The sequence below is a fragment of the Bos indicus x Bos taurus genome, chromosome 3, assembly GCF_003369695.1.
Source record: "Bos indicus x Bos taurus breed Angus x Brahman F1 hybrid chromosome 3, Bos_hybrid_MaternalHap_v2.0, whole genome shotgun sequence".
In the NCBI taxonomy this organism is placed as follows: Eukaryota; Metazoa; Chordata; class Mammalia; order Artiodactyla; family Bovidae; genus Bos; species Bos indicus x Bos taurus.
In genome coordinates, this window is record NC_040078.1 from 97,795,073 (window position 1) to 97,810,151 (window position 15,079).

General features: G+C 43.9%; 1 protein-coding gene across 3 annotated transcripts in view; it reads left to right on the top strand.

Moving 5' to 3' along the window:
* AGBL4 (ATP/GTP binding protein like 4) overlaps positions 1 to 15,079 on the top strand; it is a 1,469,133-nt gene that overhangs the window by 1,396,312 nt on the left and 57,742 nt on the right. For all 3 annotated transcript variants that reach the window (XM_027537317.1, XM_027537316.1, XM_027537319.1), the window contains 2 exons: positions 12,506 to 12,658; positions 13,677 to 13,839. In XM_027537317.1, the coding sequence (XP_027393118.1) occupies positions 12,506 to 12,658; positions 13,677 to 13,839 (316 nt within the window). The remainder of the gene's footprint in view (positions 1 to 12,505; positions 12,659 to 13,676; positions 13,840 to 15,079) is intronic.

The following is a 15,079-nucleotide window of genomic DNA, read 5'->3' on the forward strand; positions in this document are numbered from 1 at the left end:
ACATGACTGAGTGACTGAACTGAACTGAACTGAACTGTATGTTTAAAAGTTAATGGTTCATTTGAAGTTTTTCTCCTTGATAAGTTGGACAGCAGTTACTGATTGTCTTGTCATGGGTCTGGATGTTTTATGACCCTCCAGGCCAGGGAGGCATTCCTCTGAATGCCTAGAAACTGGAGCAACAAGTATAGCTTTAGGTTAATGCAGCAAAACACTAATGTGAGGGAGTGAGTTGAAATTAGAAAAAAAGAACCAAGGCCCCAACCCTACATGGACTGCCTAACAATTTCTACCTCTTTAAGAGACAAATTGGAACTAGACAAAATATTTTTATTCCTTACCTTGCTGCTACAAATGCTTTTTCCCCTTACATAAGCATTACTCTCACAAATTTACTTTGTCCTGAAGTTTATCCTGCTGAGGCCCAAGAAGCTACAGATACAGAAGCTGGACATTCGGAATGGCTTAGAGCTGAAAAGCTTAGTCCTAGACACTTTAGGTCATGTCGACTAAAAATATAGTCACAATCTGAAGGTAGAATTATTTTACTTGGTGGGAATGTTTAGGACTCAGAGCATGGGGAGAGGAAACTGCTCCAAGGAGGCAGGAGGCTATATACAAGTTTGCAACAGAAGGAGCAGGCAGTCTGAACATCAAAGGTCAGGTATCAAGTTAAGGAAATTTCACATTCTGTGTATGGGAAGATGCAAGCTTCTGCGCTCACTGAATTCATCCCTTTCATGCGCACCTCAGCTGTCTGGGGCCAACCCTGTTTCCTTGTTCACTTTGCTCCTTGCATTCCCCCAGCTCCTCAGCAATCACCGTGGGGGGTGGCAGCATCTGCTGGATGGCGGTTTTGGGAGCCCTCATTCACATTTGGATGCCAGAAATTGCTGATGGCTGTGACATTTCTTGTTTATTAAAATGGCAGGAGATATTTTCATTTCACAGTCAGAGAGACAAAGATTTGAATTTCAGCTCTGCCCTCTGTGAGCTCTTTGCCTCGGTGTGATAACAGTGTTTACCACATAAGGTTGTTATTACAAGACCCTACACAGGAAGCACTTCATACGTGCCACTGGCTCCCAGTGCTGGGGTCACGGTTAACAGCACAGGCGGCAGAGCCAGACTGGGTTCTACCAGTTACCACTGTGTGGTCTAGGGGTTCCTTTGCGAGTTGCTTAACCTCTCTTAGTTTCCTTACTTGTAAATGATGTTTCCATCAAATACAGTTGTGGGAGAGCTCCGGAGTGCCTGGCATGTAATAAGTACCATCTCTCTCTCTCTCTCTTTTTTTTTTTTTTTTTTTTGTGGGGAGGGGTGCTGCATTCGGTCTTAGCTGAGGCACTTGGGATCTTCACTGAGCTGAGCTGGCTCTGTAGCTGCAGCACGTGGACTCGGTTGCCTCATGGCATGTGGGAACTTAGTTCCCTAAACAGGGCTCAGACCCGTATACCCTGCATTGGAAGGTGGATTCTTAACCATTGGACTGCCAGAAAAGTCCCCCATCTTTTTATTATTATCCTCCCTCCATAGCTCCGCTGGCTAGAATCTAGGCCCCCAAACTCCTATCACTACATCCTTCCTGACCCCTTTCTCTGAGTCCGGGATTCCTGGTTCATTCATTCACTTACTGATTTTTGTCACTCAGCAAATGCCCCCTGAGGACTTACTAAGAGCTAGATCCTGTAAGACACCCTAAAGGTATAGAGGTGAGCCAGGGATAGTCCCAGCCTTTATAGACCACCCCCTCCTTCTTAAATCCTTTCTCTTTTTTCCCCCTTTTTTTCTCTTGGTTTTCATGAAACCACATTGTCTCCTCCTCCTTCTCTGGTCACTTCCCAGTCTCCCTCCTTTGCTTCTTCCTTTACCCAAACTCTCAATCTTACTGGATCCTAGGCTCAGTCTTGGGATCTCTTCTGGATCCACACTTTCTCCCAGTGATGTTAAGTAGCATCACCAAGCTAATGCTGCCCACCTTTACAGCTCTAATCCGGTCCCCTCCCCGAGGCTCCATTTTCATGTATTTAACTGCCTACTAGTATCTGATAGTCCTTTCAAATGCAGAGATCTGTATCAGAACTCTTGATTTCTTTACCACTCTGCCAACTGGTCTGCATCCCAGTTTCCTCCACCTCTCTGCAGCACCACTATCTGCTCAGTTGCTCAAGTCACAAACCGTTGATCCATCTTTGATTCTTCTTGCACATAAACCACATACAGGTCCTATGGAGCTGTAGCCAAAATATTTATCAAATATGTCCCTCTCTTTTCACCTCTATGTCATCACTCCGATTTAAGCTGGTATGATCTCTTAGATCAGTTCATCCACGGCCACCTGTGCACCACTAAAACCCATTAACAACACGATAAGCAAGGTGGTCCTTTCACAGCATTCCCCTACTGAGATGGCCTCCGCTGGACACAGGATATGCTCCAAACTCTGACTCTGGCCTGCAAGGCCCTGTGTGAGCTGGACCCTTTAAACTTCTCCAGTCTCACCTCTAGTGTTAACTAACCATGATCCAGCCACTGGCCTGCCCTCCGGTCTTTGAAAATGGCATACTAGTCCTCATTTCAGGGCTTTTATTTGCCCAGAATTCTCTCATTGGATGGCTTGTTCTTATCATCCTACAAGGCTGAGCTCAAATATCAGAAGCCCTTCCTGATCACACTATATCACGTAGACCCTCCTCCATCCACTCGTTCATTCCCCACCCTGTGGCTTACCTCCTGCATCCCTAGTATGCATTACAACCCACCATCACCTTGCTTAGTTGCTGTTCCTGGTTTGTCATCCCCACCAGGATGCCAGCTCCTCAAAGGCAGGAACCTCATCTCTCTTATTAACCCCAAGTCCTGGAGCATAGTAAGTTCATAGTACGTATTTGCCAGATGAATGAATGAATAAGCTGGATGATAAATGCCTTGCGTGCCAAGTCGCTTCTGTGGTGTCTGACTTTGTGACCCCATGGACTTTAGCCCACAAAGCTCCTCTGTCCATGGGATTCTCCAGGCAAGAATACTGGAGTGGGTTGCCATGTCCTTCTCCAGAGGATCTTCCTGACCCAGGGATCGAACTCATGTTTCTTAAGTCTCTAGCATTGTAGGTGGGTTCTTTACGACTACTGCCACCTGGGAATCCTGATAAATGCCTTAATAGAAGGGTATTTTAAAAATCTGTAGGAATCCAAAGAAGAGAGCTACTGTCCCTGGGAGAGTCAAGCAAGGCTTCATGGACAAGGGGCCGTTGGGCCTGTCAGTGAAAGATTAGCAAGAGGTTACCGGGAGGGGAAAGGGAGGCAGAGCAGGCATCCTGCCTGTAGGAATACAGACACAGAAGCACAGAGAGGAGGACCTGCGTGTGCTGGGGCGGTTTGCAAGGCTAGAGAGTGAGGAGAGGGGCCACCGTCCATCCCCTTGGTGCTCTGGGCTGGCTGCCTGGGCTTCTTGTGTTTCTTTTTGTCTGCGTCGATTCATTGCATGCTTTCTTGCGGCAGGAATTTCAGTCTGGCCACACTCCTGGTGAGGAGGGAAGCCTTCACTGGGCCACTTCAGAGATCCAGTCTCTGCATGATAAAAGACACTGTTTTGTCTCTTGGAGTTGTTCAGTTGTTTTTAAGAAAAGATTCTGTATTTTTCTGAAAATTTCTCTTTCCTTCTTTAGGACATGCACCCTGACTTCCATAAATATCTACTTTTAACTTCTAAATAGATAGGGAGATAATTTGGTGGATAATAAAAAGAATAGATTTGGGGCTTTTCAGCCTGAGGTCCATGGGTAAACAGCTGCCTTTGCCATGGGGCAGAGTTTAGCGGGAGAGTCATCTGGAAATTCTCTAACCCTCTTTGCTGCCTCCTTCCCTACCTATTTGAGAGGCTAAGCCTGGTAGGATCATAGTCCCCAGCTCAGAGATGAAGGGGGCTATGTGGGGCTTCCTTCCTGTGATAAGGGCGACTGCCTTACTGAACTGGAACTCCTGCAAGCATGGCCGGATGGCGGCTGTGGGCTTGTAACCAGAGCCTGGGTTTGAGTCTCTGCCCCTTCCTGCTGCATTACTCTGGACAAGTTACTTAAACTCCCTGAGCTTTTGTTCCCTCCTCTGTACAAAGAGAAGAGTAAGCTGCTATCCCTCCTCAACTTGCCCTCATCTTCGCCTAAGCTTCAGTTTCTTTCTCATCTCCAAATCTAAGATAAATCCCTCTGCCCTTCCTGGGTTGCATTTCCCTTCCTTCATCAGACTGAATATGTGGTAAGCCCTGAAGTGTTGCCCTAAGGTAGAGGAGGCAGCCCCACAGCACAGCACCAGGCTCAGACTTTGGCTTGTGCCAACCTAGGTGAAGCAGCTCAGAATATAGAATAAAGGAAAAACTCATTTCCTCCCTGGTGTCTAGGAGGAAGCAAACTCCACACTAAATTATGTTCCAAATATGCCCTAAGGTAGTTTTAATTTTATTGGCACTGATTTTAATTTACTCTTTAGGCCCCTGTTGCAGAATGAGCCGTTGGCTGCTGGCAAGGGGACAGCCCTTTATCACTTGGTTTTGATTAAGGTTTGTAAGTTTGGAAGGAAAGAACAAAGATGCTGTCCCCTCGTTCTATTCTCAGTCCCAAAATTGTAATTAAGGGCCCTGCATTAGCAGCACACCCCCTGCTCTGACATAGCCACACAAAAAAAGTACCTCATTTGACTGCTGGGAAAAAGTTCAGATATAGCTGTTCATTCATTTAATTCATTCATTCTCCCATCAATTCGTTGATTCACTTTCTATTCATTCTCCCACTAAACTTCCAGTGATAACCTACTATATACCAGGGCTTACTCTGGTCCTGTGAATTTAAAAAACCAAGAATGTATGGTCCCTTCCCTGAAAGAGTTCACATTCTAATGGGAGATGGAAATAAACAAAGCATGATAATGACATGTCAGTGCCAGGAGAGAGACTTGTGAGAGCACACAGGAGGCTGTTCACTCATCCCTGAGGGATAAAAATGGCTATTTGAATCTATCTTTTAGTATGAGTCAGGTGAACAACTTTAGATGCTATAATAAGCAGTCCCCAAATCTCAATGGCTTAATACAGTAAAGGTTCATTACAGTCTGATGCAGGTCAAGTGACTTGTCTGGCAATTTTCCTCCCAGTGTTGACTCAGCAAACTACCCTTTTTCCCTATTACGATACCATTGGTTTTACATGCAGCTTCCATGCCCAAGAACGAGAATTGGGCAATTGTATATGTGTTTGATGTGTTGATGGCCAGGCCTGGAAGCGGCACTTATTACCACTGCCCACATCCCTTTTGATCCCAACCAAATACCAAGGGAGACTGAGAGATGTTGTCCAGGGTCCAGGAAAAGGATATGGAACTGTGAGGATCTCCTTAGTTTCCCTTAAGTCTTAAGGTTGTCTCAGGGTTACCCAGATAAAGAGAACTTGTATTTCAGGCAGAGGAGACATTCATTATGTGTAAATATGGAGATGAAAGTCACAAGCCTAGAGATTTGAAGTACTCCAGGCAGCTCCATGGACTGAAGTGTAGAGTATCAGACCAGAAGTTGTGAGAGCTGAGAGTAGGCAGGGAGCAAGGGCCAGATCACACAAGGCCTTTTATAATATATGAAGGGGTTTGGAGTCTGTCCTGTGAGTGATAGGGAGGGATAGAGCAGTTTCACTTAAAGAAGCGCCATTATTTGTTTACATTTTAAAGGATTGCTCTGAAGCAGCAAGGAAACCAGGTCAGAAGCTATTGTAGTAAAACAAGAAAGAGATGATGGAATGGGGTCAGACTTGGTTCGTGTCCTCAATGTGGTCATAGACAGACAGACATACTTTCTAGCCATATTGCACTGACAAGTACATAAGTATATCTCTACAGTACACAAGGATACCTCTACAGTAACAAGCACTGACATCAAGGTCCAAGCAAGAAGCTGTTTGCAGAAGATGAAGGGATTTATTTTAACAGAAGTGAGTGAAGTCGCTCAGTTGTGTCTGAATCTTTGCAGCCCCATGGACTGTAGCCTACCAGGCTACTCCATCCATGGGATTTTCCAGGCAAGAGTACTGGAGTGGGTTGCCATTTCCATTTTAACAGAATATGAGAAGACATTATGGAAAGTTTAAGAAAACTGTATCTCTTTTCTCTCATCCAACAGCCACTTATAAAGATGCAGAAATTGAGGTACAGTGAACAGCTGCTGCTGTTTATGGTTATAGATTATGTGAACATTAGAACCAGAGTTAGGAACTCTGCTTGCCTTCCTTGCTCTGTTCTAATGGACCAACGTGAGCCCATAGTGCCAGTTGAGGCACAAAACATAATTAAGATGGTGATTACATTAGTATCTGTGGTCTTTGGTATTGCCAGAAAAGTGCTGAATATGTGCAATGAGGAAGAAAAAGAACTAGAACTTCAAGCTCAGACCCTATACAGGTTAATTTCCTGGACCCTTTTCTACTCCAGGTAAAATCTAGACTCTCAGACAGGGAAGAGATCTTAGAAACTAAATAATCTCTGGGTATTCCCTGATGCTCCAGTTGTAAGGACTCAGTGTGTTCACTGTGGTGGCCTGAGGTCAATCCTAGTCAGGAACTAAGATCCTACAAGCCATGCAGCATGGCCAAAAAAATTAGAGAAAATACATGATCCTTTAAATTTGTTGTGGAGGTACTAACCAGTGCAGTTAGACAAAAAAAGAAATTAGAAGCATAAAAACTTAAAAGAGGAGATAAAGTTACTAAGTATATATGATAAGATTGTTGTTGTTCAGTCGCTCAGTCACGTCCAACGCTTTGCAACCCCATGGACTTCAGTATGCCAGGCTTCTCTGTCCATCACCAACTCCCAGAGCTTGCTCAAATTCATGTCCATCAAGTCAGTGATGCCACCCAACGATCTCATCCTTTCCCAGGATGAGGGTCTTTTCCAATGAGTCAGATCGCATCAGTTGGCCAAAGAATTGGAGCTTCAGCTTCAGCATCAGTCCTTCCAATGAATATTCAGGACTGATTTCCTTTAGGATTGACTGGTTTGGTCTCCTTGCAGTCCAAGGGACTGTCGAGAGTCTTCTCCAACACCACAGTTCAAAATCAATTCTTTGGTGCTCAACTTTCTTTATGGTTCAACTCTCACATCCATATATGACTACTGGAAAAACCATAGTTTGACTAGATGGACCTTTGTCAGCAAAGCAATGTTTCTACTTTCTCATATGCTGTCTAGGTTGGTCATAGCTTTTCTTCCAAAGAGTAAGTGTCTTTTAATTTCTGGCTGCAGTCACCATCTGCAGAGATTTTGGAGCCCAAGAAAATAAAGTCTGTCACTGTTTCCATTGTTTCCCCATCTATTTCCCATGAAGTGATGGGACAGGATACCATGATTTTTGTTTTTTGAATGCTGAATTTTAAGCCAGCTTTTTCACTCCCCTCTTTCACTTTCATCAAGAGGCTCTTTAGTACCTCTTTGCTTTCTGCCATAAGAGTGGTGTCATCTGCATATCAGAGGTTATTGATATTTCTCTCTGCAATCTTTTTTTTACACATTTTTTAAATTAATTATTTTTTAATTGAAAGATAATTGCTGTACAGAATTTTGTTGTTTTCTGTGAAACATCAAAATGAATCACCCTAGGCATACATATGTCCCCTCTCTTGAACCTTCTTCCCACCTCCCCCATCCCATCCCGCTAGGTTGATAAGAGCCTCTGTTTGAATTCCCTGAGACATACAGCAAATTCCCATTGGCTATCTATTTTACATATGATAATGTAAGTTTCCGTGTTGCTCGCTCCATACATCTCAGCTTCTCCTCCCCTCTCCCTGTGTCCATAAGTCTGTTCTGTGTGTCTGCTTCTCCATTGCTGCCTTGAAAATAAATCCATCAGTACCATTTTTCTAGATTCCATATATGTGCGTTGGTATACAATATTTATCTTTCTCTTTCTGACTCACTTCACTCTGTATAATAGGCTCTAGGTTCATCCACCTCACTAGAACTGACTCAGATGTGTTCCTTTTTATGGCTAAGTAAGCTGAAACTCCAATGCTTTGGCCACCTGATGCAAAGAGCTGACTCATTTGAAAAGATCCTGCTGCTGGGAAAGATTGGGGGCAGGAGGAAAAGCGGATGACAGAGGATGAGATGGTTGGAAGGCATCACTGACTCAATGGACATGGATTTAGGTAGACTCCAGTAGTTGGTATTGGACAGGGAGGCCTGGCGTGCTGCAATTCATGGGGTCACAGAGTCAGACGACTGAGCGACTGAACTGAACTAAATATTCTGAACTAAATATTGTGTATATGTACCACAACTTCTTTATCCATCATCTTTCAGTGGACATCTGGGTTGCTTCCATGTTCTAGCTATTACAAATAGTGCTGCAATGAACATTGGAGTACATGTGTATTTTTCAATTTTGGTTTCCTCAGGGTATATGCCTCGGCATGGTTGCTGGATCACATGGTGGGTTTATTCCTAGTATTTTAGGAATGTCCATACTGTCTTCTATAGTGGCCGTATCAATTTACATTCCCACCAACAATGCAAGAGTGTTCCCTTTTCTCCATTCCCTCTCCAGCATTTATTGTTTGTAGACTTTTGGATGCTGGCCATTCTGACCAGTGTGAGGTGATATCTCATTGTAATTTTGATTTTCATTTCTCTAATAATGAGCATCTTTTCAACAACTGACCAAGGATTAATTTCCAAAATATATAAGCATCTAATACAACTCAATACCAGAAAAAAAAAGAACCCAATCAAAAAGTAGGAAAATGACCTAAACAGACACTTCTCCAAAGAAGACATACAGATGGCTCCCTGCAATCTTGATTCCAGTTTGTGCTTCATCCAGTCCGGCATTTTGCATGATGTATTCTTCATTTAAGTTAAATAAGCAAGGTGACAATATACAGCTTTGATATATTCCTTTCCCAATTTGGAACCAGTCCGTTGTTCCATGTCCAGTTCTAACTGTTGCTTCTTGACCTACATACAGATTTCTCAGGAGGCAGGGAAGGCGATCTGGTATTCCCACCTCTTGAAGAATTTTCCACAGTTTGTTGTGATCCACACAATCAGAGGCTTTAGTGTAGTCAATGAAGCAGAAGTAGATGTTTTTCTGGAATTCTTGTTGTTTTTCTATGATCCAACAGATGTTGGCAATTTGATCTCTGGTTCTCCTGCCTTTCCTAAATCCAGCTTGAACATCTGGAAGTTCTCAGTTCACATACTCTTGAAGCCTAGCTTGGAGAATTTTGAACATTATTTTGCTTGCTTGTGAGATGAGTGCAATTGTGCAGTAGTTTGAGCATTCTTTGGCATTGCCCTTCTTTGGGATCGGAATGAAAACTGACCTTTTCCAGTCCTGTGGCCACTGCTGAGTTTTCCAAATTTGCTGGCATATTGACAGCAGCACTTTCCCAGCATCATCTTTCAGATTTTAAATAGCTGAGCTGAAATTCCATTATGCCATTAACTTTGTCCGTAGCGATGCTTCCTAAGGCCCACTTGACTTCACATTCCAGGATGTCTGGCTCTAGGTGAGTGATCACGCCATCATGATTATCTGGGTCATTAAGATCTCTTTTGTATAGTTCTTTTGTGTATTCTTGCCACCTCTTCTTAATATCTTCTGCTTTTGTTAGGTTCACACTGTTTCTGTCCTTTATTGTGCCCATCTTTGCATGAAATGTTCCCAGGTATCTCTAATTTTCATGAGAGATCTCTAGTCTTTCCCATTCTATTGTTTTCCTCTCTTTCTTTGCATTGGTCACTGAGGAAGTCTTTCTTATCTCTCTTTGCTATTCTTTGGAATAGCATTCAGATGGGTGTATCTGCATTCAGATGGGTGTATCTTTCCTTTTCTCCTTTGCCTTTTGCTTCTCTTCTCTTCTCAGCTATTTTTAAGGCCTCCCCAGACAACCATTTTGCCTTTTTGCATTTCTTCTTCTTGGGGATGGTTTTTATCACCGCCTCCTGTACAATGTTGCCAGCCTCTGTTTATAGTTCTTCAGGCAGTCTATCTATCAATTCTAATCCCTTAACTCTATTTGTCACTCCTACTGTATAATCATAAGGGATTTGATTTAGACCATACCTGGTCTAATATGGCCTAGTGGTTTTCCCTACTTTCTTCAACTTAAGTCTGAATTTTGCAACAAAGAGTTCATGATCTGAGTCACGTCAGCTTGTTTTTGTTTTGTAGTCTTGTTTTGTTGACTGTATAGAGCTTCTCCATCTTTGGCTGTGAAGAATATAAATCAATCTGATTTTGGTATTGACCATCTGGTGATGTCCATGTGTAGTGTTATCTCTTGTGTGTTGGGAGAGAGCATTTGTTATGACCAGTGCATTCTCTTGGCAAAGCTCTGTTAGCCTTTGCCCTGCCTCGTAAGAATAAGAGGTCCCTCTTATTGACTTTTGAAGCATGTAAATCAATCAATATTATTCACTTCTGATTATTTAAAGTTGAATCACATCAGGTTCTAGGTGTTGGGATGGGGCAGTAGAAGCCAGTCCAGAATGGTTTTCCAAAGATCCAGGTTCTAATTCTTGCTCCTTCACTAACTCACTCCCAGCCCTAATCAAGCAACCTCCCCACCCTGAGATGATCTGCAAAAGGTCAGAGAAACTGGTTTCCAATAGAGCCCATATCCAGAGCTATAAACTGCGGTTTTTCCTTCCACATTTTTTAAGTCATCTCTCTACCGCCTCCTTTCCTCTGCAGCTCATCAAAAGCTCAGAGGAAAAAACAGACAATTGAAGAAAATAAAATTGCAAAGATGACTTTTATAGGGCTCCTGTTGAATCATTGTGTATTCCACCTTCAAAGCTGAAAATGATGAGTTTAATATCACACAGAGCTGTGCATCTTGTATCTCTCAGAAGGCAGTTTATGCCACCCAGAGAACTGGGAGCTCAGCAAGACACAATTTTTCACTCCAAGTCTGAGGCAAATGAAATGACAATCATCGGGCCCACATTCTAGAAGCAACATGGTTTTCATTTGGTCTTAACTTTGTTTGAAAGTGTCCCACAGAGGGAGGATTCTTCTAAGCATGGATTTTTCTTCTTTCCCAGGACTGAATGCTAGAAAGTGGATGGAAAGGTGGCCAGGTCTTGCCTTGGCTGTTTTAGTGGTGCTCACTGATGGTATTACATTAACTCTGCAAATGGGTCAGGAGACCTGGGTTTCAGTCCCAGTTAGGCCATGAACTTGGACAAGTCCCTTCCCCATTGGAGGTCCTGCTACTCTCAGGAATGATTAATAGGTATAAATCAGACTGATATATAGGAAGAGAAAGTCAGATTTGAGAGATATTGAAATTCTAAGGGCCTGTGTGCTGCATGCATGCTCTGTTGTTAAGTCATGTCCTGCTCTTTGTGACCCCACGGGCCATAGCCCACCGGACTTCTCTGTCCATGGGATTCTCCAGGCAAGAATATTGGAGTGAGTTGCTATTTCCTTCTCTGGGGGGGGTCTTTCTGACCCAGGTATCCAACGCAAGTCTCCTGCATCTCCTGCATTGGCAAGCAGATTCTTTACCACTGAGCCACCTGGAAAGCCCTCTGAGGGCCTGAGAGTTCTCCAGTTCCTGCCAGTCCATTTCAGTGTCTGAAGTTATCCCTCTGAGTGGTTTATTTAGTCATTCTGCATCTGGCTACTGAGCATCCTTCACAAACAGGCACTGGGTTCTTTCTAGACACTCTTTCTACTTTCAGGGAGCTCATAAATGAGAATGTTAATAAATAATCCTGTATCAAAGTAGGGAGTGCCTTAAATAGGGAGTGTGAGCAGAGAGCAGAGAAAGACTAGTTACAATCATCTTTATAAATTGCAAGGTTACTTTTCCCATACACTACATACTACTGTGGAGTAGGTGTGGCATCATGAAATGAGGTTAAATAGCAGAATTAACTAAGATGTCCTATGTGAAGCTCCCAGAATGGAATCTGGCATGCATTAACTATGCAGTAAATGATAGTGATGACTGTTGCTGAGTTGGATTCCCACTAGAACTCTCCGAGGTTGGAATTAAAATACCCATTTTGAAAATAAAAATTTCAAAGAGGGTACATGATTTAGTTTCCCCCAGACTCCCTCTGTTAGAAATGACCCAATTGGGGCAAAACCATTAGCGGGCCCAATAAAAATAAACTATTGTTACCTGAAGGTATTTCTCATTAATCAGAGAAACAAATTCTGCTAAAGCCTTTAGTTATAAATGTGTTTACTGTTCTGGGTAGGTAGCATTACTTCAGAAGACCTCGAAAGAGGACTGTTAATGGTAGTGCTTGGAGACCTTGAAGACAGATGGTGTTCAAAATAAGGAGAAATTGATCCTCGCTGCTCTCAACCCCTCACATTGCTACAACTGAGTAGACAGAGGGCTAGCTCAAAAGGAAATGGGGTGTGTGTGTGTGTGTGTGTGTGTGTGTGTGTGTTTAAGGCAAACTCTGTGGCCCTGACATCTCATTTGCTATCCTTTCTCTCAACAGAAAACAAGCCTGGAGTTTTATATTGATATCCACGCCCACTCCACCATGATGAATGGTTTCATGTATGGCAACATCTTTGAGGATGAAGAGCGGTTCCAGAGGCAGGCGGTTTTCCCCAAGCTCCTCTGCCAGAATGCCGAGGACTTCTCCTACGTGAGTCAAGAGTTGGCTGTGATCCAGCCCCAGGTCCCCTCCCCAGACCAGCCCTCCTTCCCATTGCCACCCTGTCTTTCACTGAGTTAGATTTGCTTTAACATTCACAGAACACTTTCTTGTGCTGTGTCTTGTGTGGGTGATAAAGACAGACATAAAGAAGCCCTGCCCATGCCTGCAAGCAGCCCGTCACCTGTCAGTGAGGGAGACTCTTGGAAAAGATCGCACTTGCTTTGTCTGAGGAGCTGGCCTTTGTTTACCCGATCTGACTCCAGCTTTAACAAGAGAAGAAACTCACTGAGCACCTCCCAGAGGTGCTCTGGCCCTGGTGTCTGCTTTCACGGACCTCTAGGATTTGTCCTCTTTGTTATTGTTGTCCGGTTGCCAGCTTGTGTCCGACTCTTTGCGACCCCATGGACTGTAAGAGGCTCCTCTGTCCTCCGCTATATCCTAGAGTTTGCTCAGCTTCATGTCCATTCAGTCAATGATGCTATCTAACCATTTTACCCTATGCCATCCCTTTCTCCTTTTGCATTCAATCTTTCCCATCATCAGAGTCTTTTCCAAAGAGTCTGCTCTTCGCATCCTGTGGCCAAAGTATTGGATCTCAGTAACAGTCCTTCCAATGAATATTCAGGGTTGGAATGACTGGTTTAAGCTCCTTGCTCTACAGGCGACTCTCAAGAGTCTTCTCCACACCACATCTCAAAAGCATCAATTCTTTGGTGCACAGCCTTCTTTATGGTCCAACTCTTACATCCATACCTGACTACTAGAAAAACCATGGCTTTGACTATGGGCACCTTTGTCATCAAAGTAATGTAAATGGCAGTTACTAATTTAAGAACCATGCTGGGTGCTTTCATTTAATAGTCTATGTAACCCATCTTTATAGTAATCCTGCAAATTGGGATTCATATCAGACTTTTCAGATGAGGAAGCTGAGACGCAGAGGTGCTGTAAGATTCGCTCAAGGTCCCATAGCCTGACTCTCTTCTCCTTTTTCTGTCTCTCACAGTCGAGCACGTCCTTTAATCGGGATGCCGTGAAAGCAGGAACTGGCCGTCGCTTCCTCGGTGGGCTGCTAGACCACACTTCTTATTGCTACACCCTCGAGGTTTCCTTCTACAGCTACACCATCGGTGGCACCACAGCTGCTGTGCCCTACACGGAAGAAGCCTGTATCCTTGGCAGTTTCCCCTCTCCCCTCCCCAGCCCTGGGCCAGCTCACATCCAGCTGAGAGTACCCAGGTCTGCCAGGGTTTACCAGATGCCTCAGGAATCTGGTCTCCAACTCAGGTGAGGGCTGAGATCCTGGGGTGAGGATATATGTGGCTGATTCTGCTGGCATCATCTCTGGATTGTCCTATTTGCCTCCTGCCCTCCTAATGGACACCCCTCCCCATATGCCTCTGCTACACCTCAAGTCTTCCTCAGGCACCTGGACCCATGACTCACCCAAACCTGTGCCTATCTCTCTTTCTCTCCTCTGCCCCCAACAACAGAGTGAGTCTTCCGTCATCTAAGGTATGTAAGCACACAGACCAGAAGCTCATCCCGAGCCTGCTGAGGAAGACCTTGACTCGGTCTTGAACTCCTCTTTCTCACCCTGAATATATCTCTTTTTTAGGTTTTTTAAATTTGTTTTTTTTTAATTTTTATTGAAGTATAGTTGATTTACAATGTTGTGCCAATCTCTGCCATATAGCAAAGTGGCTTGTATAGATACACATTTATGCATTCTTTTTTAAAGTATTCTTTCCCATTATAGTTTATCCCAAGAGACTGCATATAATTCCCTGTGCTATACAGTAGGATCTTGTTGCTTATCCATTCTAAGCGTAATAGCTTGCATCTACCAATGCCAAACTCCTAGTCTATCCCTCTCCCTCCTCCACCTTCTTGGCAACCACAAATCTGGTCTCTAGGACAAGTCTCTTTTTACCTTCTATCTTTCTGTCCTCCAGCTCCCTCCCCTTCTGTTCTTTCCACTCATTGCTTTCTCTTTTGCCTGTCCCCACCTTGTCCCATCGCCTTCTGTCTCTCTCTCTCTTGCTTCATTTGATGTGTTCCTCCCTTCCCTCCTCTATTTTCTCCCCCTCCCCACCCTCCTTTCCTGTCTCTCTCCCCTCAGCCTCCTTCCCACCTTCCCCACCTTCCCTACCTTTTCCCACTTGTCCTCTGAGCATCTTTCTCTCTGCCTTTGCATTTCCTTTGCCAACTCACTTTTCCTCTTGGCTTACTCATAAAATGTCCACAAGAACCCCCAAGTGTGTCATGATCAAACTAGAGGTTGCCTTCTAGCTTGCTTGATTTTTTAGGAATTGTTTAGTAATTCTAGATTCCTGAGTGTTGATTTTCATTTCAAGGTCACTAAATAAGGGGTTGTGACTGACTGTGACAGTTTCTGCTTATCTTTAC